This window comes from Salmo trutta, chromosome 5, assembly GCF_901001165.1.
Source record: "Salmo trutta chromosome 5, fSalTru1.1, whole genome shotgun sequence".
Taxonomy (NCBI): Eukaryota; Metazoa; Chordata; class Actinopteri; order Salmoniformes; family Salmonidae; genus Salmo; species Salmo trutta.
In genome coordinates, this window is record NC_042961.1 from 23,052,556 (window position 1) to 23,072,225 (window position 19,670).

The window sequence follows — 19,670 nt, forward strand, 5'->3', positions numbered from 1 at the left end:
GCAGCCTCGGGCCGAGACAAGAAGCAGGTGCTGGGGAAGCGTTGCGTCAGCTGCAGGGATGCAGGCAGAGGGATGCCGCTCAACTGCAGCTCTCCCAGTGGCAGTGTTAGCAGGGCTAACCGAAACAGCCTTTAAACAAGAGTTAGCAGGGTTACCTTATAAACTTGGTAGGCAGAGGAGGCCAGGGCACACTGTGCTCTGATCGTATGGAAGTTGTCCCTTTTGCGTGGTCTCAGATGGGTTGTGCTGTGTTTTCCTAACATTTACAATCGAATGGCAGCTTTAGCGTTGTTGATTGTCGCCACGTTGATTGACATCTCTCCTCTGCCCTGTTCAGTTTTCAATCAACTTGTTCAGGACCCTACCACCATCCTCCAACCCCACGGGGGCTGAGTTTGACCCCGAGGAGGACGAGCCCACACTGGAGGCTGCCTGGCCACACCTACAGGTAACGTGTGTGTGTGCGCGTGCACATGTGAGTGTAAGCGTGAATATTTTTCTTACATTTGAAATTTAGACTATAATAGTTTTTCCCCCCTTCAGTATTTTCAGCCTCAAATCACACCAACCTTTTATCTCAAGGTCATATTTTTCTTCCCTCTAGCTGGTGTATGAATTCTTCCTACGATTCCTGGAGTCCCCAGATTTCCAGCCTAATGTCGCAAAAAAATACATTGACCAAAAGTTTGTACTGTCTGTAAGTATCCCTCTCCTCCTCCAACAAAACACAAACTGCACTCCCTGTAACTGCTGAGCTGTTGAAATATTTAATTGGCAGTATGTGTAATATCCTGGCTCCCAGGCAGTTGGGAATTATGCTGTGTGTGTGTGTGTGTGTGTGTGTGTGTGTGTGTGTGTGTGTGTGTGTGTGTGTGTGTGTGTGTGTTCACTCATACCTTGACCAGCTTCCGTCTCCCGCCCACACAGTAGAGAGACATGAGAGCTGAGAGGGAATTAGCAAGGATCACTCTGCTCCATCTGACCACATGATGCTTCCCATCCACCGCTGCTGGGAATGAACGTTAAGGACTTGAGTCAGCCTACTCACTTTCTGAGTGCTGGCCTGGGCTCCAAACACACATGACCTTGCATTATGTTATGGCAAAACCCAGCCTCTATCAAATCTCATGGCAGTGTCATTTTGTTTTCACCGCACCACTCAACACTATGTGCTACATGTTCAGGAACACTTTTGTGTATCAGTGAATGGACTATTTGTCTGACGAATAGTATATTTTCTACCTTTGCCTGATTGAAAAAATGTTTTGCCTCTACGTTTGCAAGTGTCCCGTTTGTATCTGTTGTATTGAGTAGTGCTAGTTTCTTGAATACATATGCCTGGTCATGTCTCTCCTCCACCCCCACAGCTCCTGGAGCTGTTTGACAGTGAAGACCCCAGGGAGCGGGACTTCCTGAAGACCATCCTCCACAGGATCTACGGCAAGTTCCTGGGCCTCCGGGCCTACATCCGCAGACAGATCAACAACATATTCTACAGGTGAGATATGGCTTTTACACCAGTTATGTCTGTCCATAGAAATAGAATTACACCCAATGTGGCTGCCGGTCCACCTAACACAGGATGCTGACTTGATTGGGGAGATGCCCGTTCTAGTTATTCTGTTTCTATGCGTCTGTCTTGCAAGCAGCTACATCTCTCGCCATTGAAATCTACTCACAGAGTGTGATTGAGTGAGTCTGTCTGTTCTTGGGAGGATAGATATGTAACCACAACAAAGAAAAAAAACGCAAGGTTGTCAAATGTTGAGGTTGTGTTTGTTGTATGTAAGAAGATGTGTCAGTATATCTGTTATCTGTGCAATGTAATCGGTAGTTGACCTTGGTCTCGTCTCATATTGCAGGTTTATATATGAAACGGAGCATCACAATGGAATCGCAGAGCTCTTAGAAATCTTAGGAAGGTGAGTGCACACTGCACAGTGTACTATCCCCTCAACACATTCTCTTTTACCATTCATCTAAAACAAATCTTCCCTTGTCCCTTTTCCCCAGCATAATCAACGGCTTTGCCCTGCCATTGAAAGAGGAGCACAAAATGTTCCTGATCCGAGGGCTGCTGCCGCTTCACAAAGTGAAGTCACTCAGCGTCTACCACCCCCAGGTATCGTAGTGCTCTGAAAGGCCCCCCCACAAAGCCTGAGGGTCAGACGTGCCGCTCATTTAAGTTCCTGCTGATATGCTCTTACTCATACGACCTGTCTCTCTCTTTATCTCTCCACAGCTGGCATATTGCGTTGTGCAGTTCTTGGAAAAGGACAGCAGTCTAACTGAACCGGTGAGTTTGGCATATATATATATATATATATATATATATATATATATAGGTTAATACTCATCATAAAGTGAAAGGCGCCCTCTAGAGGAAGTTGCCGCCCCTATTTTGACGTAATTCCTGTCCTAGAGCGGAAATGCTTGGATTTGGTTCCACCTCAGAAGAATGACGTAGGCTCCTAATACATACATATTCACGAATTGGGGGTGGGAACGTCGTGGAGATTTCCCCGTGGAGTGGAGAAACAACAACAAATAGGGCACTGACAGTCACTGAAGCTAGCTAGAATGCTAACCTTATCTAGCTAGCTATCTTGCTAACCTTAACTAGCTAGCTAATGTTATTTGTTTTTGCTGGGTTTTTTTTTTACTACACATATTCAAAACATTATCCAGCTGGCTAGGCTATGGTTGGTTCTGGAGCTGAATTTGTCATAAGCATTAGAAATTGTTAGAAAGAGTAAGATGAAGCTCCGGCAATATGGATACCTATTGAACGGTTTGGGCTAGAGATGTATTTTTCTACGTTGTATTGGACACGGTGAAAACCTTTGTTGGACTGTTGAAAAGCTTTTCGGCTGCGGTACGTCAAAGCCAAGTCAGCCCGTGCTCTTGGTTCTCACAGGGGAAGTGAAATGATAGGCTACAATGACTTTGCTCATGATGCACGCCGCAAATGATATCAACACCCTGAGTGCATCGGACACTAAACACCAATACAAATGTAACAACAGCACAACAAAACATCAACAAGTTCCTTGAATAATTTTTCACAGGTGCCTTTTTCATTATAGGATAGACACTTGTGGTTTCTAGCTGCACCAATCAAAGCAGTGGAGTGTGTAGTGAAGCAAAACCTTAGTGGTCAAAACCAAACTAGGTAAAATATATGGATTCTGAAAATGTTCAGTGGCGGTGCAAAAATATCCAGATTTTTTGCCGGATTTTTGCTGTTGTGGGCTTTGAATGTTAATTTTGTGTTAATTATTTGACCCTGAGGTGATCATGGGCCTGCTGAAGTTCTGGCCTAAGACCCACAGCCCCAAAGAGGTGATGTTCCTCAACGAGCTGGAGGAGATCCTGGACGTCATCGAGCCCTCTGAGTTCGTCAAGATCATGGAGCCGCTGTTCAGACAGCTGGCCAAGTGTGTGTCCAGTCCACACTTCCAGGTACACTACGCCTGCCTCAAGCTCACTCACGCCACTGTGTTTACTCATTCTGCTTCATTGCCCCAAACATAACAGAATATAAAATTGCCTTCAGGAAGGAAAAATAAGTTAGAATCGAGTGTGATATTCTGTCATGAACAGTAACTATACAATACCCACAATAGAAGAAGACCGCTTTGGTAGGTGACAAGGGGTGTATTGTCTCTGATTGCCTCCTGTGTTGTGCTGTCAAGGTGGCAGAGAGGGCGCTGTACTACTGGAACAACGAGTACATTATGAGCCTGATCAGCGACAATGCAGCCAAGATCCTCCCCATCATGTTCCCTGCTCTCTACAAGAACTCCAAGAGCCACTGGAACAAGTACGACCCCTGCAGCCAAGTCAATTGAAAGATCAATGCTCCTGCTGAACTTGCGTGCATCCAAAACAAGCCTGGCTATTAGAACCCTGGCTTCACATTTGAGAGAACAAATCTATGAATTGTTGTAATGGAAGAAAATACAATTTGCAATAGTGCAGAAATATTTTTTCTCCCCCTGAAAATAGGTCGCTGGATCCTTTTGAATATAATCCATCAAAACATTTGATGTACAGCACTCTCTGAAATATGCATTTCAATGATTCATTGTATGTTAACTTGCACATATTACATTGCGTTACATGCCCTTCCTCTCTTCAGGACAATCCATGGGCTGATCTACAACGCCCTGAAGCTCTTCATGGAGATGAACCAGAAGCTGTTTGATGACTGCACCCAGCAGTACAAGGCTGAGAAACAGAAGTGAGTTCACTTGGCATGTTCAAAGAGGACATCTGCATGGTCTTCTAGTAAATCAGCACCTTCCTTTATTCCCGTCTGGAACTATTGATCCTCTCCCTCAAAGCACAGTAAAATGCCAAGCCAGCTGATTTCCTGGTTGGCTCCGACTCCGTAGTTTTTGTTGCTGATGTGTTTTCAGAGAGAAGTGCAAGCTGAAGGAGCGTGAGGAGGTCTGGCACAAGATAGAGGAGCTGGCCAAGCATAACCCGCAGGTGATCCCTATGGCAGGATGTCAAAAACACCACTACCCTATCCCCATGCATTGTGGAACATTCACATCACGTTGTTCCAGGGAGTAGGCTCAGGAAATGAGACACTGCAGTTTATTTCCATATACACATTTGTAGATGGACACTGCATAATTGGATTTGCCCCCAAAAAGTGTACTGTATGTAGTATCAAATGAATGGTCCCTAGCAACACGCATCCCGTCTGTTGTTCTGATCCTGCAAATACAGGTAACTGCCAAAATAATGGAAACAAAGTATATTGAAAGTAGGTGCTTCCACACAAGCGTTGTTCCTGAGTTAATTACGCAATTAGCATCCCATAATGCTAAGGGTCATGTATTTTGGAAAGAAGTAGAGGAGGGTGCTCAACCAAAGTAAGTCGAGGTGCAACCAAAAAATGTAATCATCATTGCAAAGGAAAAGGCGCAACACTCGCTCACCATAAAAACGTTTCTTATTTAAGCAAGGTTAAAAGAGAAACGTTTCGGCCTACAATGGCCTTCATCAGAATAATCACACTAAGGGAATGGTCAAGTTCATATACGGCGAGTTTTTGCTCCTACGTTGTATTTGGTTGATGAATTAAGGCCACTAATTAGTAAATAACTCCCCTCACGTGGTTGTCGAGGTCAAAAATCCGCAGACACTAGGACCTCCATGGAATGAGTGTGACACCCCTGATATAGGGCCTTGAAACTCAACTCTGGACCTCGAAGCCAGTGCCACTGCTTGTTTTCATTGTTCCCCTCCAATCACGGACTGATTTAGACCTGGAACACCAGGTGGGTGCAATTTATTTTAAGATGGAACAGAAACAGAGTTTGAAGGCCCTATATGAACTTGTCCATTCCCTTAGTGTGATTATTCTGAAGGTTTTAATCTTTCTTAAATAAAACGTGTTTTTAAAGGCGAGTGAGTGTTTTGCCTTTTCCTTTGCAGGCCAGTATTTTGGCTACCATGGCTATGGCCCCATAGGATGACAATGCCCCCATCCACAAGGCACGAGTGGTCGCTGAATGGTTTGATGAGCATGAAAACGATGTAAACCATCTGCCATGGCCATCTCAGTCACCAGAGCTCAACCCAATTGAACACTTATAGGATATTCTGGTGCAGCGCTTGAGACAGTGTTTTCCACCACCGTCAACAAAACCCCAAATGATGGAATTTCTCGTGGAAGAATGGTGTTGCATCCCTCCAGTAGAGTTCCAGACATGTGTAGAATCTATGTCAAGGTGGATTGAAGTTGTTCTAACTAGTGGTGGCCCAAACCCCTATTAAGACACTGTGTGTTGGACTCCCTAGTGGCGCAGCAGTCTAACGCCATACCCAAACCGGCTGCGCGCAAATTGATTTTGTCCCCCCACACCAAACGCGATCACGACACGCTCATCGCGCTCTAGCGACTCCTTGTGGCGGGCCGGGCACCTGCAGGCTGACTCCGGTCATCAGTTGAACAGTGTTTCCTCCGACACATTGGTGCATCTGGCTTCCGTGTTAAGCGGGCGGGTGTTTAAGAAGCGCGGTTTGGCAGGTCATGTTTCAGAGGACGCATGACTCGACCTTTGCCTCCCGAGCCCGTTGGAGAGTTGCAACGATGAGACAACATCAAAATTGGGGAGAAAAAGGAAGTTAAAAGCAACCAAAAGGGAGAAAAACTCCTCAGTCCTCAGCAATTATGTTGCTATGGTTGCGTGTGAAATTGTCTGCACATTAAGAGGTGTAGGCAGGGATCTTTGGGTTTTAAACAGGGTCATGCTTTAATTAATTAGACTTTGTAAAGTCCTTTTGTTCCAGACACATCTAATTATCACCGTTCATCATCTCTCGTGACTGATTCCCAGCTCCAAGCGCTCAGGCACAAATAGCTGAAGTTTTAATTAACAGGAAATATGCTTCAGTGAATGTAACCATGGTGTAACGTATACTTTCTCTGCAGGTTACCAACCTCCGACCTGGTCTCCACCCACAAGAAGAGGTCTGCCTCTTTTCTTACTGAATTCATTGGGCTGTCTGATGTTGCTCTTGGTACATTCGTGGGTGTATTTCACAGCCCGGATCCAGACCAGATACAACTAATTTGTGTCTGTAATCTTCCAGTACATGATGTACAATGAGAGTCCGGGAGGGGTGCCCTTGTACTCCATGGAGACGGAGACGCCAACTGCTGAGGACATTCAGCTGCTGAAGAAGACTGTCGAGACAGAGGCCACACAGGTACAACTACCAGCACACACTCACTGGTACACTGCTCTGTCTAGCCTACATACGACCACCTGCAGGCTGTTTTTCCAGCCTAATCACTTACTAACACACCTACTAATCAATGAATCGTCATGGCCTTCATTTGTTGAATCACAGGTATGTACTCACACCACCCGTACCACATACTGTACGCCCACCTGCAGGCTGTCGTTCAGGATAGTATTAATACACCTACCAACTAATCAATGAATTAACAAAAAACAGCACTGTTCTGTTGATGTTTCACATGTTTATTTCTTCTTCTTTATTTCTTCTGTTCATCTTTCTATGTTTTTAAAGTTTAAACGTATTCCTCAACCAACTCATGTCAGTTCATGAATTCACCAGACCATGTCTGTCCATTCGAGACATTTCATTACTGTATTGGATATGGTATTGAACACTGTTCTATAAACTTCCATAGGGGATGAAGGACATCAAGAAAGACAAGGTGATGATCCGGCGGAAGTCGGAGCTGCCGCAGGACGTGTACACTATAAAAGCCCTGGAGCAGCACAAGAGAGCGGAGGAGTACCTGACGGCCAACGAGGAGGCCCTCTGACCAGGGAACAGTGGCACCCCCTGCACCTAACCCCCCCCGTGTCGCATCCAACCAGTCACCTGCTTTTATGCCCCCTCTTCTCCTCCGCTTCTCCTCCCCATCCACTCCTTCATCTCTGCCGGAGATCCCTATCTGCAGAAAACCAGGGCCATCACAGAGACGGACAAGAACACACATATGCGCACATATAGGAACATACAGACCTACAATAGTTCCAGCTTGCACAAAAATACACACATACTTGACTACAGTGGGCCGATCATTAGGTTGCACGAGGACAACAATAACACAACAGTAGTATTAAGTGTAAGCATCCGTGAAGCATGTTTCTTTGTTTCCTTTTTGGAACCCAGCATTACCTATAGAGGGCAGTAGATTGTGATTGATTCTCTTGCTAGCTAGCCTGGAGTGAGAGGGTGTGGGTAATCTGAATGGTTTGGTGGATGATGAGGCCATGCTTTAGTCTAGCTGGAAGTCTAGTGAAAGTAGTGGTTCTGCTCTGTAAAAAACCCTAGCTGTCAGGTCATGCCCAGGCAACATAGTAAATGTTGGGGAAGCCTAATCTGTGACACAAAGCTTACAAAACAACTTAGTGGTGCTGAGCTATTAACCAAAATGTTTTTTAAACAACTAATTGACCGATATCGGTTCTATTATTTGAATAACATTTCTTTCAAATTTTTTCAGTAAGCTCAATGCGCCGTTTTTTGAGAGAAATCAGATCAAGCCCAAACTGTACGATATAGTAGGGAGTTGTAGTTTCCAACAGGCCAATATTCTACATAGTTTAGCGCGGAAAACGTGGTAATTACCTACAATGACCATAATTCACTGAAAATGCGTAATTGATAGTTGGTATTCAGCAGTCATAAAAGTATACCTTATTTACTATTGAAATATACATTTTGTCAGACAGCATAGCTCTATAGGGATGAGATTATGACTTGGAATTAAATAATTAAAAACGCATGTAATATACACAACTGAAATATTTTATTAAAGTAATGTGAATAAATGATGGTTAATAAGTGATAAGCAGCACTGGGCAGTCATTGCCATCATGGGACTTTTATTAATTATTTTATTCTGTGTTACAGCTTTCAACCAACTAGTTCTGAGGATTAGTGCTTTTTGAGGTCGGTTCGATTATTAAAAAGTAATCACGGTTTTCAATTTCGGTTTCGATTATTTATTTAAATATTAAATTCATTATGAAATAATGACATTGCAATGATTTTAGAGCTTTTTGATGGAAATTCCGAACATTAAATTGCCAAAACATTGAAAATATTCCAGTGTCTCTGTCAAGTCCACATTGGGTAGACATCAATAAAAAATTGGAAATTTCAATGAAATAATAAAATATTTTAGTTTGTATTTGATTACTTTATTATTATTCATTCCTTAAAGTCATCATCTCATCTCTGCTCAGGCAGTAGCAGTCAGCCAGCCAGGCCATCTATGTGCTCCCCATACTGTACTGTCTTCAGTCATCCTATTTAGCTAGCCTGCCTAAAGTATGCTTCTGAGCTGACTGGCAAAATATTTTTTTTTACTAGTTCTTAAAAGTAGATAAGGCATACTTTCACGAACTGTCTCTGTCCCTCTCATTGTTTTGTTGTGTACATTCCTCTCTCACGCAGTCTGTGTTTCTAACCTAATGTAGCAGGCTCAAAAGTGTATCCTTCCAGAGATCTGTATATAATGACGAGATGCTCATGTCGCCACCCTAACAATGTCATTGTCCCAAAGGCGGGAAGGCAGGGGACAAGCTTTGGTTCAAAATATTGGGCAGATTTTGGCGACAGTGAAACCTTTCATTCCGCCTCTTCCTCTCTGATCCGCCTCTGTCCGAGCTGGAAAAAACAGGTGCAATGGATTATGGTTATTGTAGTTAATTGCCATGTTTCTGCAATGAACTAGGTTGAACATTTGCTTAAGGAAAACTACAACTCCCTTCATCCCAGCGTCCCACATAGTTCTTGACTTGAGTTCTCTCGTGAATGATTTGATTTCCCACTAGTGAAACGGTGCATTGGGCTCACGAAGAACGGTAATTGAACTGATACCGGTCAATTAGTTGTTTAATAACCAGAGAAAAAACAGAAATGTTGGTTAATCGCTCAGCACACAACCCACATAATGTATAGAGCATTTAAACCATGATTATTTTTTCATAACCAAACCGACCTCAAAAAGCACTAATCGCTCAGCACTACAACTTAGGCAAGGCAATTAAATCAAATGAGAGAGCACTAGGAATCAAGATGGCTGACTATCTTAATTGAATTATTTACTGTATGTCAGTCTCTTCCATGAGACTGTTTTGCTCACGTTTTAGTACTATAATTGTATATTTGTCACCTCTTTTTGCATAGTAAAATCATGGCCTTACACCGTCTGTTGAATTGCATTCTCCCTGTTGATTAGTCATATGCTAATAACATGATTGTAATCCTGATGATTGGTTTATGTCAGAATCCATGAAAAAACAATCACTTAGTTCAGACCTAGCTGCTCACATGAATAAGTGTAGGTTTGTGTTTTTGTTTTGGTCTGTTTTTGACAGCGTTTTGTAGTTCACAAAACTGATATGGCTTTTCATATGTTAATTCCTAGCCGGTCTTCTGAAAAGCACTCAAAGATACAAAACCGTGATATATTAGCAATTGTCCGTACAAGAGAATGAGTTGACAAATGTCTCAACTTGTAATAGAACTGTAAAATGTTTCTTGTATTTTTTATAATTAGAGGTGTAGCTCAAAAAACGAATCATGTCACTGTGTCAAAAAAAACCCTCAGAAAATAATTCTGTTAGATAGAATGTCAGGTTAATATTGTCCTCAAGTGGTTGGTCTTTAGGAAAAGCAACCATAACCTGGTGCAGAATTAGTCCATCCTTTTCTCTGTTTTCTCAAAGATAACCTCCTTGTTCTGTCTACAGACTCTTGATTGTTATCCCAACTCATCCATTCCTCCGTCAAATTCATGTTAATGTGTTTATTAATGTTTCTGGCCCAATGCTTAATGTCGCCTCAGCCTCTAATTATTCCTCTCTAGCCTTCTTCTTGCCTTTCTTTTTTTATTCGTTTTTTTGTGGATTTATACTGAACAAAAATATAAACGGAACATGCAACAATTTCAAAGATTTTACTGAATTACAGTTCGTATAAGGAAATCAGTCAATTGAAATAAATTCATTAGGCCCGCTAATCTATGGATTTCACATGACTGGGAATACAGATATGCATCTATTAGTCACAGATACCTTTAAAAAATGTAGGGGCGTGGATCAGAAAACCAGTCAGTATCGGTGTGACCACCATTTGCCTCATGCAGCGTGACACATCTCCTTCCCATAGAGTTGATCATACTGTTGATTTGTGGAATGTTGCCCCACTCCTTTTTAGTGGCTGTGCAAAGTTGCTGGATATTGGCGGGAACTGGAACACGTTGTCGTACACATCAATCCAGAGCATCCCAAACATGCTCAATGGGTGACATTTTCAGGTGATAATGCAGGCCATGGAAGAACTGGGACATTTTCAGCTTCCAGGACTTGTGTACAGATCCTTGTGACATGGGGCTGGGCATCATCATGCTGAAACTTGAGGCGATGGCAGCGGTTGAATGGCACGACAATGAGCCTCACGATCTATTCACAGCATCTCTGTGCATTCAAATTGCCATCGATAAAATGCAATTGTGTTCATTGTCTGTAGCTTATGCCTGCCCATACCTTAACCCCACCACTACCATTGGGCACTCTGTTCGCAACGTTGACATCAGCAAACCGCTCACCCACACGATGCCATACACGTGGTCTGCGGTTGTGAGGCCGGTTGGACGTACTGCAAAATTCTTTAAAATGACGTTGGAGGCAGCTTATGGTACAGAAATTAACATTACATTCTCTGGCAATAGTTCTGGTGAACATTCCTGCTGTCAGCATGCCAATTGCACGCTTCCTCAAAACTTGAGACATCTGTGACATTGTTATGTGACAAAACTGCACATTGTAGTGGCCTTTTATTGTCCCCAGCACAAGGTGAACCTGTGTACTGGTCTTGCTATTTAATCAGCTTCTTGATATGCCACACCTTTCAGGTGGATGTATTATCTTGGCAAAGGAGAAATTCTCACTAACAGAGATGTAAACAAATTTGCGCACCAAATTTGAGAGAAATAAGCTTTTTGTTAGTATGAAACATTTCTGGGAAAGTGTATTTCAGCTCATGAAACATGCGACCAACACTTTACACGTTGCATTTATATTTCTGTTCAGTGTATGTTTCTTGAAAATGCTCCTCTGTTGAGTCGGCCTCATTGTAGAAAGGTAAGGGTTGTTTCAGTTCAAGTGTAGGGAATCTCTACAAAATATTCTATTCCGTTTTCTCTTCCTCCAAACCGGCTTGATTCGATAGGTCTCTATCGTAGATTGTGTTCTATTGTTTCTTTCAAGCACTCAAGCAATATTTTTTTGTTTAGGAAACAAACTTATGCACTTTGTTTTGTGCACTTCCATACACAATTCATCCTCCTTAAAGGAATATCTACAGATGAAAAAAGATACTTGCTTCACTAATCAGGCACAATTATTATGTTGGAAAAAGGAAAGCCTGCGATTACTGTTCCAAATATTTGTGTTACAGTATATTGTAATGTATATTGCTTAGGGTTGCAACCCCTTGTCCTGTAGGTTTATCCCATTTACCACTCCCCCCTCTTGTTTCTTACCACTTGCTGTATGATGTCATCATTTCTTTGTAAGGGTCTCATCTATTGATTGAGCTTCCTGTCAATCACTCCAACAGTAGGGAACAACTCCCTTCTATGGCTGCTGGGCAAAGTGACTCGTCATCTCACCCAGGCGATCTCTTGAACTGCATTGTTGGTTAAGAGCTTGTAAGTAAGCATTTCACAGTAAAGTCTACACCTGTTGTATTCCGCGCATGTGACAAATAAAATTGGATTTGCTTAGTGAAAGGTTGGCTGCCAATGTTTCCTCCCCCCCATGACAGTAATCACGTTAGAGCAGTCTTAATCCAACCTATCTGGAGCTGTTTATTATATAATCTCAATTTCCTTACATTTAAATCCGTTTATCCTTACACTTAAATATACTTATCTTGTACTGTGCTCAGTTATCAAAGTAGCGATAACCTCTACACTCACCCTGCGTGGAACAAATCTCATCGGCTCAGATAGCAATAAGATTTGGCAAATCCAAAGACCCGTGCTCTAAATTGTATTTTTCTGGTGAGGTTTGAAAAAGTAAGCTGTGCATGAGACATTTCTATTCATCTATTTAATCGCAGTATATTATATGTTTCTATATCATTTAAAATATTAGTTCATAATAATACAATGAATGTAACTGTTCTCTTACCTGACTGAACAAGGCACATGCATTCCTACTGACCATGCTTCCAAAAGGTAGCTGTTGAAACATTCCAGACTTGCTAAGAGGTAGCATTGTTACTGTACACTAAATGCCATTGCTGGGTGTCAAGTGATGACATGGAACTGTGCTTAGTTTGTCCAGCAGCCACACAAACTGAAGATTACATTTTGAAACAAAGGGTCTTGCTCCACTCCCTCCTGCACTCTGTCCAGTTCTGACACTAATCTTAAATTGCCTTCCTGGTCATATGTACATATGTTGTACTTTAATTAGTTAGAGCATTACATAGTATGAAAATCATTTTGTACAGATGTTCATGTATGTACAGAAAAAAAGAAAAAGGCAAAAAATAAAGTGGACATGTTTGACATCCATTGAGTTTGGAAATATGTTGCCCTCACACACTAAACAAGTCAATATCCATCATCAATTGAACTGCAGTAGCTTAGTGTTTCTAGGGTCCTGGGGAACCAAAGGGGTGTACATTTTGTGTTTTTACCCCAACACTACACACCTGAATCCATTCATCAGAAACAGATGAGTGGAATCAGGTGTCTAAAATGTGCACTCCTTTGAGTCCCCAGGAAATTAACACATTACGAGACAGGGACATTTTCATTGTTCATTTCTTATGGATGCTCATATACATATATGTAGATATATTATGCTCAACAAAGACAATGATTAAACAGTATTGCAATATGGAAATCACCACCCAAAAATAACAAACAAAACAAAGGCGATCTGGTGTTGGAAAGGTGGTTTGACTGTACACTGGAACGTTTCAGAAAGCTTAGGTTGGGGGAACTCCTAGTTCATGTAGAGTAGTATTTCTGTTCTCAAGGCCAATTGGCTTTACCTGTCATAACCATTGAGCCTCATACTTTAAACTGCTGTACACTGATTCAAGTTCTTCCTTCCAGAAGCAGTACGGGTTTGCATGATCTGAGAGACAAATATACTATACTCATTCATTTGACCTCATTCACATTAAACTTTACATATGACAAACGCCAAGTAAAATGTTTACATTTTAGTCATTCAGCAGATACTCTTATCCAGAGTGACTTACAGGAGCAATTAGGGTTAAGTGCCTCGCTCAAGGGCACATAGATTTTTCACCTAGTCGGCTTGGGGGTTCGAAACAGCGACCTTTCAGTTACTGGCTACCTGCTGCCCTTAGAAGTAGTGAGTACCCAGAGGCTCCTATCAAACACATATTTAGGTGAGATATCTTAATCTAATAGGAATTGAGACACCTAGGACTCATGACCCACTCAGAGGAGCTCAGCTCAGACTCCCCTGGGGTAAATGTGATGGTGAAATGCATGGCACAGTTAAAGACAGACTGTGGGAAGGAGGCAATTCAGTCTTATTTGCGCTCTAGCATCAGACCTCCAGAGCTTTGGCGAGTCTGGAGTGTCTTTTGGACCATGTCCTTCCATTGGTCATCAGAGATCTCCTGAGCCCAGGTCGGGATAGCCAGAGAGGGCAGGGCCACTGCTGCCATGGTCCTCTTCACCAGCTCCACGTGGTCTTTAGGAGGAGTGGACATCAGTACAAAGCATTACATTGAGAGTGAGCATTACATGGAGACTTAATGAGCAACACCATAAAGGAGTAGTAATAGCTATGGTCAGTTCTAAGGCTGTATGAGCATCCCCTGTATGTTTGGGTACTGTGGATGAACTAAGCAAGACTGGATCCTCACCTTCATCCATGGGGATGGAGGCTGCGCTGTTTAGGGCAGAGGCTCCTTCTGGCTCCTCCTCCTCATCACTGTCTAGGGGAGGGGGCTGGGGAAGATGTAAGCCCATTGACTGTGGAGGAATCAATTAAGTTTCATCAATGTCTCAACAAGCAATGACAACTGACATTTTACTGACTTTTGTCCAAATGATAAACACATGACACTGATTGAAATACTGCACAGATCATATTCAGAACATAGGGTTAGTTACCTCTATTCTCTCCTGGACTTCATGCAGTTGCTCTGCTACTGGGGGCATATCCTCAGGCTGGTCCCCAGGTGCAGCATTTAGTCCATCAGGGTCCTGGTTTAGTGGCTGGTAATAGTAACCTCCATCATCCTCCTCCTCATCTCCCACATCACCCTCCTCCATGTCCTCTCCACTCCACTCCCCGCCCACTCCACCATCCGACGGCCGCTCCTGGCCCAGCTCCTCCTCAGAGTTTGGTAAGATTCTCTCAGGACCCATCTCGAATGCTATCTCCACTTCCATTCACAGACGCCGGACTCAGGCACAAGCCCTGGCTGGGGGAGAGTGTGTTATTGAGGAGTAGAAATGGCATATCAACACAGCAGTTATATACAGTACTTGCTATCTACCTGTGGCTTATCACTTTGCAATGGATGTTTACTTTGGAACTAGGGACGATTGGCTTATATTAAAGTTTGTAACACACAAGGCATTGACTGTTCTCTCTGCTACCGCATGGCGGTACTGATGCACCAATTCTGGAACCAACAGTACCCTGTGAGGCTTCTATCCACAAGCCATAGTTAACCAAACAGCTACTGCATTGACCTTTTTACGTGTTACATACGCTGCTACTGTTTTATCTATACTGTTGCCTAGTCACTTTATTCATAGATATATGTACATTTCTTGCTATATTACCCCGTAACCCTGCACTTCTCTACCTTCTTGCCGTTTGTGCTGTTGTCTGTGCCCAATAATGTGTGTACCATGTTTTGTGCTGCTACCATGCTGTGTTTTCATGTGTTGCAGCAATGATGTTGTCGTCTTAGGTATCTCTTTATGTAGTGTTGTCTCTCCTGTCGTGATGTGTGTTTTGTCCTATATTTTTTATTCAAGCACCCGTCCCCGCAGGTGGCATGTTAGTAGGCCGTCATTGTAAATAATAATTTATTCTTAACTGACTTTCTAGTTAAAAATCGACTCGGCACTGGTAGCCCGTGTATATAGCCAAGTTAACGTTACTCATTGTGCATTTATTATTTTCGTTATTTATTTTCTATTATTTATGTATTTTCTTTCTCTCTGCATTGTTGGAACGGTCCGTAACGGTAGGGCACTTCACTGTTAGTAAACACCTGTTGTTTACGAAGAAAGTGACGAATAAAATGACTTTCTAACCTTAGCTAACTAACTATATTGACACAAAGCGAATAATGCATGAACATGGAGACAGATATATAGTTTAGAGTAGCCTATCTCCACCTATCTGCTGTTTTCTAATAGATAAATACTACTACTGTAAGTCGCTCTGGATAAGAGCGTCTGCTAAATGACTAAAATGTAAATGTGAAATGTAAATACACTGATTTAGATAGCCTGCAAGCTAACAACGACAGCTTTCTTACGACGCCAGCTAGCTAACGTTAGCAATTTAGCTGAACGACTAGCTAGCAAAGGATGTCGATACAGACTGCCCGATGAGGGACACACACAATGCATGAGGTGAGAGTATTATACACATTTTGAACATATATATCGGTGTGTGTAACAATTCCATCTAATTTCACTAACCTTGACAGTTATATTTTTGTCAATGTTTTGGGCCACCAAGTCACTGTCGACGTTCCTGTTCCTGTATATCAACGAAACGGAAATCGAGGCGGATTTGACGTCATCGCGTTTTGGCGCCAGCATGTGTGCCACGAGATGGCGCCAAAATGAGAAAGGGCACGATGAATAGGCTAGCGAATCACACACTTTGGGTCATCACTAGTTACCATAGCCACAAAGTTATAAGCCCCTCCCATTTCTGCGAAGTTTCTTCTTAAAATGTGATTTAAAAACTAAACCTAACCGTAACTCAAAACTTAACCGCATTGCTAACCTTGTGTCCTAACCTTAAATTAAGAAGAAACGCAACAACCAAAAAATCATACATGTTTACGATATAAACAATTTTGACTTTGTGGCTGTGCTATCTAGTGGACACTGGATTTTTTTGAGGCATCATTTTCACACGACTCAATCAAAACGTTTTCAGACACCTATAAGTTAGCTAGCTAAAAGAAGCTATGCATATTTACTTCTGTGGCAGTATTCGTGGAGGAAGACAGGATGTGGTTATTTATCAGAAAATTGTGCAGAAACTACAGAAATATGGACAAGTTCTGACGGAGCACGTGAGTCACTGTGACCTGACAGAGAAAGGTGAGCCACGTTCTTTACCACAGACAGTGTCTGACACATCTGTTCTTCCCTGTAAGAATTTGTACAGTTGGCTACCAGCATGAGCTCAGCTTGCTTGTCGTTTGCTAGACTGTTACGTTTTATAAAACTATTTTTTTTGCATTGTGACTAGAATTTGTACTGTGGTGGTCATAAACTTGTCAACATTTACTTGAACCTTGCTTCTTGACTGTCCTAGGAGAGGATGCTGTGCAGGACGGCGATACATTTATCCATGACCGAGATATGGAATGGCTTATGATGTCTGATGGTGAGGAAGAGTCAGGACGAGTTTGCCTAGGATGAAAATATTTAAATGGCTGTTGTCTTGTTTATAATATGTGCATCTGTCACTATTAATTGAAAGCGATTTATTTCAGAATAGCAAAGGTTGTATAATGCTACTCCTACAGTACTTACATATTAGCTCTTGTCCTTGCTAAAAAGTTACCCGTTGCTGAAAGTTACTAATCTATACCCATGTTGCAAGACAAGTTAGTAGTGTTTGCTACTACACAATGTTTCCATCTAAACATTGCTCTTCTCTAATGTCAGTGATAATAGCTGAAGTGACACAGCCCTCTCTTGGAGTTGGGTATGAGCTGGGAAGGGCACTGGACATGCACAAGAAGATCCTCTGTCTTTTCCGGCCCTCCACTGGGAAATGTAAGATTACAGTTTGACTTTGAGAGAAATGATCATATTACGTGTAATTTAATTCAATAACACATATCACAGCAGGCTGTAAACATTTAAACAATCCAGACATTTGAGACAGTCACAACTTGATGTTGATTTGATCATATTCCAGTCTTTTAAACCTACTGACCTTGTATGATATGGCTTCTCTACCCATGTCCAGCACTGTCTGCCATGATCAGAGGGGCGGTTGACGGGTCCCTGTTCCAGGTGCGAGACTACCAAGAGGAGGAGGTGGAGGGCGTCCTGGAAGAATACTTCAACGGACTCGTCAAAGTCTGACGGTCTAACTGCACATCTATGGTGCCTTCAAAAGTATAAGAAGAGATATGGTTATGATTCCCACTTTGCTGATCTACAAGTTTCTCAGTTAAGGACCTATGTTTGTCAAAAATGATTATGAATCAATTTTTTTGTAGAGATTTTATAGATATGACATGTTTTGAATACATTTTCTACATACACCGTAAGCAAATGTCTTTTCTTTTTACTGATTTCATATCAGTTTGTTGAAGGCTTATAAAGCTATATCATAAGGTCACATCCATGGTGCATTTGCTATTTTGTTAATTGTACTTTGCTTCATGAGGCAGATGCGGGTTCTTCTGTCCACTGGGTGTCACTGGCTCCCTTTTAAAAACCAAGTAGGGCTCTTTTCATATAAAAATGTATGATATCCTAAAATGGACAGATGGTTGACACATTGAGTTAGTGAGCTATTTCTCACTGATGCAACAAGAACGTGTGCTCTTAGTACCAGAGCAGGTGAATGAGTTATATCTCTTTAAGTCAATCATAACACTTTCTCTCATACAGTATAACTCTTGGGTTCTATTTAGACTACTACCTTAGAGCGCTGTATCGCTATAAGGATATATGGTATAGTGGAGTGGTACCAGCTTGACTTGCATGTTAACAGGCGGCAGAGCTGTGGAAGGATGGCAGAGTCCGGCCTACACAGGCATACATTTTTGCCATCCTGTCCCTCAAGCGGCAGCTGCCATTGTGACACAAGTGTTGTTGCCCACACAGGCCCAGCTGTTGGCACTTGGCACTTCCATCACCTCTGAAAACATATCAAAATCCTCTCCCAAGTCCTTTTTTTACAACTGAACTGTGACAGGTGACCAGGGAAAAGGAACCAGTCAGCCTTAGAGAAAGAAATAGTTATTGGTTCACACTAGGCATGTCTCTGGCAGTATTGAGTATCATAACTGTCTGTTCATTACAAAGTTAGGACAGTCATTTTCATTTCTGCCGATAACAGGCCATAGAGGGATGTTGCACCTCTCTCCTAAAACAACCTGATGGGTTTCCTCAGGCTCACTAGCTCATATTTTATCGGATCTGAATGCATGACTGTTGATGGACCATCATATATCAGTAAACAGTTCCCATTTGTTTCACATCAGTACCAGTTGACAGAGCACAGCTATGATGATGTTGTACCGAGTTGGAGGCACACCATTAGGCTCCCAGAGCAAACCATCTGCTTCAGGAACAAATTCTCGTCGGCAGTGATTAGGGCACTGAATAACTGGCCAAAGGTCAGTGAAAACCTCAATGAGAGTATAGACAGCTACATTTCCTTGTGCTGGCTGCTGGTTTAAGGATCATGTTATCTTATTGTGTGTTTGGTCCAGGGCCTGATTTTTCAATTGGTAAAATGACAGTGATTCTGGTGTGTTCTAACATTGATTCCAACAATGCTATCTTACGGTAACTTGTGTTGCAATGACATGCATGTTACAGAGTAGCTCTATCACTCCTGTGTGGTGAACCTGAGGAGAGAAACTGTCTGGAGCTCTTTCCCACAGGAAGTGAGGACTCTAGTTTCAGCTTATTCTTGGGGTCTCCTTAACTTCTTCTGCTGGATATGTCAGGTCACATTTCATTTTACATTTTAGTAATTTAGCAGACACTCTTATCCAGAGCGACTTACAGTAGTGAATGCATACATTTCAATTCATTTCATACATTATTTTTTTTTTTTCGTACTGGCCCCCCGTGGGAATCGAACCCACAACCCTGGCGTTGCAAACACCATTGCAAACACTATGCTCTACCAACTGAGCCCACC

At 42.3% G+C, this 19,670-nt stretch overlaps 3 protein-coding genes across 6 annotated transcripts in view; 2 read left to right on the forward strand and 1 right to left on the reverse strand.

Moving 5' to 3' along the window:
* Positions 1-10,457, forward strand: part of LOC115193894 (serine/threonine-protein phosphatase 2A 56 kDa regulatory subunit delta isoform) — a 48,000-nt gene extending 37,543 nt beyond the window's left edge. For 2 of the 3 annotated variants that reach the window (XM_029753028.1, XM_029753029.1), the window contains 13 exons: positions 338-448; positions 605-697; positions 1,368-1,498; positions 1,863-1,922; positions 2,014-2,122; positions 2,243-2,296; positions 3,292-3,462; positions 3,696-3,823; positions 4,142-4,243; positions 4,422-4,494; positions 6,452-6,490; positions 6,613-6,729; positions 7,181-10,457. In XM_029753028.1, coding sequence (XP_029608888.1) covers positions 338-448; positions 605-697; positions 1,368-1,498; positions 1,863-1,922; positions 2,014-2,122; positions 2,243-2,296; positions 3,292-3,462; positions 3,696-3,823; positions 4,142-4,243; positions 4,422-4,494; positions 6,452-6,490; positions 6,613-6,729; positions 7,181-7,318 — 1,326 coding nt within the window. In that variant the 3' untranslated portion in view covers positions 7,319-10,457. Of the gene's footprint in view, positions 1-337; positions 449-604; positions 698-1,367; positions 1,499-1,862; positions 1,923-2,013; positions 2,123-2,242; positions 2,297-3,291; positions 3,463-3,695; positions 3,824-4,141; positions 4,244-4,397; positions 4,495-6,451; positions 6,491-6,612; positions 6,730-7,180 lie in introns of those variants that run through there. The other variant, XR_003878251.1, reaches the window with a different exon arrangement.
* A 2,154-nt stretch (positions 10,458-12,611) lies between these two features.
* mea1 (male-enhanced antigen 1) lies at positions 12,612-16,329 on the reverse strand. 2 transcript variants are annotated; one of them, XM_029753030.1, is made up of 4 exons: positions 16,238-16,329; positions 14,684-14,997; positions 14,434-14,542; positions 12,612-14,258 (listed from the first exon to the last, which is right to left on the reverse strand). In XM_029753030.1, the coding sequence occupies exons 2-4, from the start codon at positions 14,963-14,965 to the stop codon at positions 14,095-14,097; spliced, it is 555 nt and encodes a 184-aa protein (XP_029608890.1). In that variant the 5' UTR covers positions 14,966-14,997; positions 16,238-16,329; the 3' UTR covers positions 12,612-14,094. The 2 variants fall into 2 exon arrangements, with proteins under 2 accessions (XP_029608890.1, XP_029608891.1); XM_029753031.1 differs by having other exon boundaries at positions 14,684-14,993; positions 16,238-16,322.
* A 163-nt stretch (positions 16,330-16,492) lies between these two features.
* Positions 16,493-18,131, forward strand: dnph1 (2'-deoxynucleoside 5'-phosphate N-hydrolase 1). Its single transcript, XM_029753032.1, has 4 exons — positions 16,493-16,873; positions 17,091-17,162; positions 17,447-17,557; positions 17,754-18,131. The coding sequence occupies exons 1-4, from the start codon at positions 16,738-16,740 to the stop codon at positions 17,870-17,872; spliced, it is 438 nt and encodes a 145-aa protein (XP_029608892.1). The 5' UTR covers positions 16,493-16,737; the 3' UTR covers positions 17,873-18,131.
* Positions 18,132-19,670: the final 1,539 nt, after the last annotated feature.

What these genes read in the sequence shown, in the direction of transcription:
- dnph1 (XM_029753032.1), top strand. Translation starts at nt 16,738, where the DNA reads ATGCATATTTACTTCTGTGGCAGTATTCGTGGAGGAAGACAGGATGTG. An exon ending in CTGTGACCTGACAGAGAAAG is followed by an intron (nt 16,874 to 17,090) that starts GTGAGCCACGTT and finishes TGACTGTCCTAG; the next exon opens with GAGAGGATGCTGTGCAGGAC. An exon ending in CCGGCCCTCCACTGGGAAAT is followed by an intron (nt 17,558 to 17,753) that starts GTAAGATTACAG and finishes ACCCATGTCCAG; the next exon opens with CACTGTCTGCCATGATCAGA.
- mea1 (XM_029753030.1), bottom strand. Translation starts at nt 14,965, where the DNA reads ATGGAAGTGGAGATAGCATTCGAGATGGGTCCTGAGAGAATCTTACCA. An exon ending in AAGTCCAGGAGAGAATAGAG is followed by an intron (nt 14,543 to 14,683) that starts GTAACTAACCCT and finishes ATTCCTCCACAG; the next exon opens with TCAATGGGCTTACATCTTCC. An exon ending in CTCCATCCCCATGGATGAAG is followed by an intron (nt 14,259 to 14,433) that starts GTGAGGATCCAG and finishes CTCCTCCTAAAG; the next exon opens with ACCACGTGGAGCTGGTGAAG.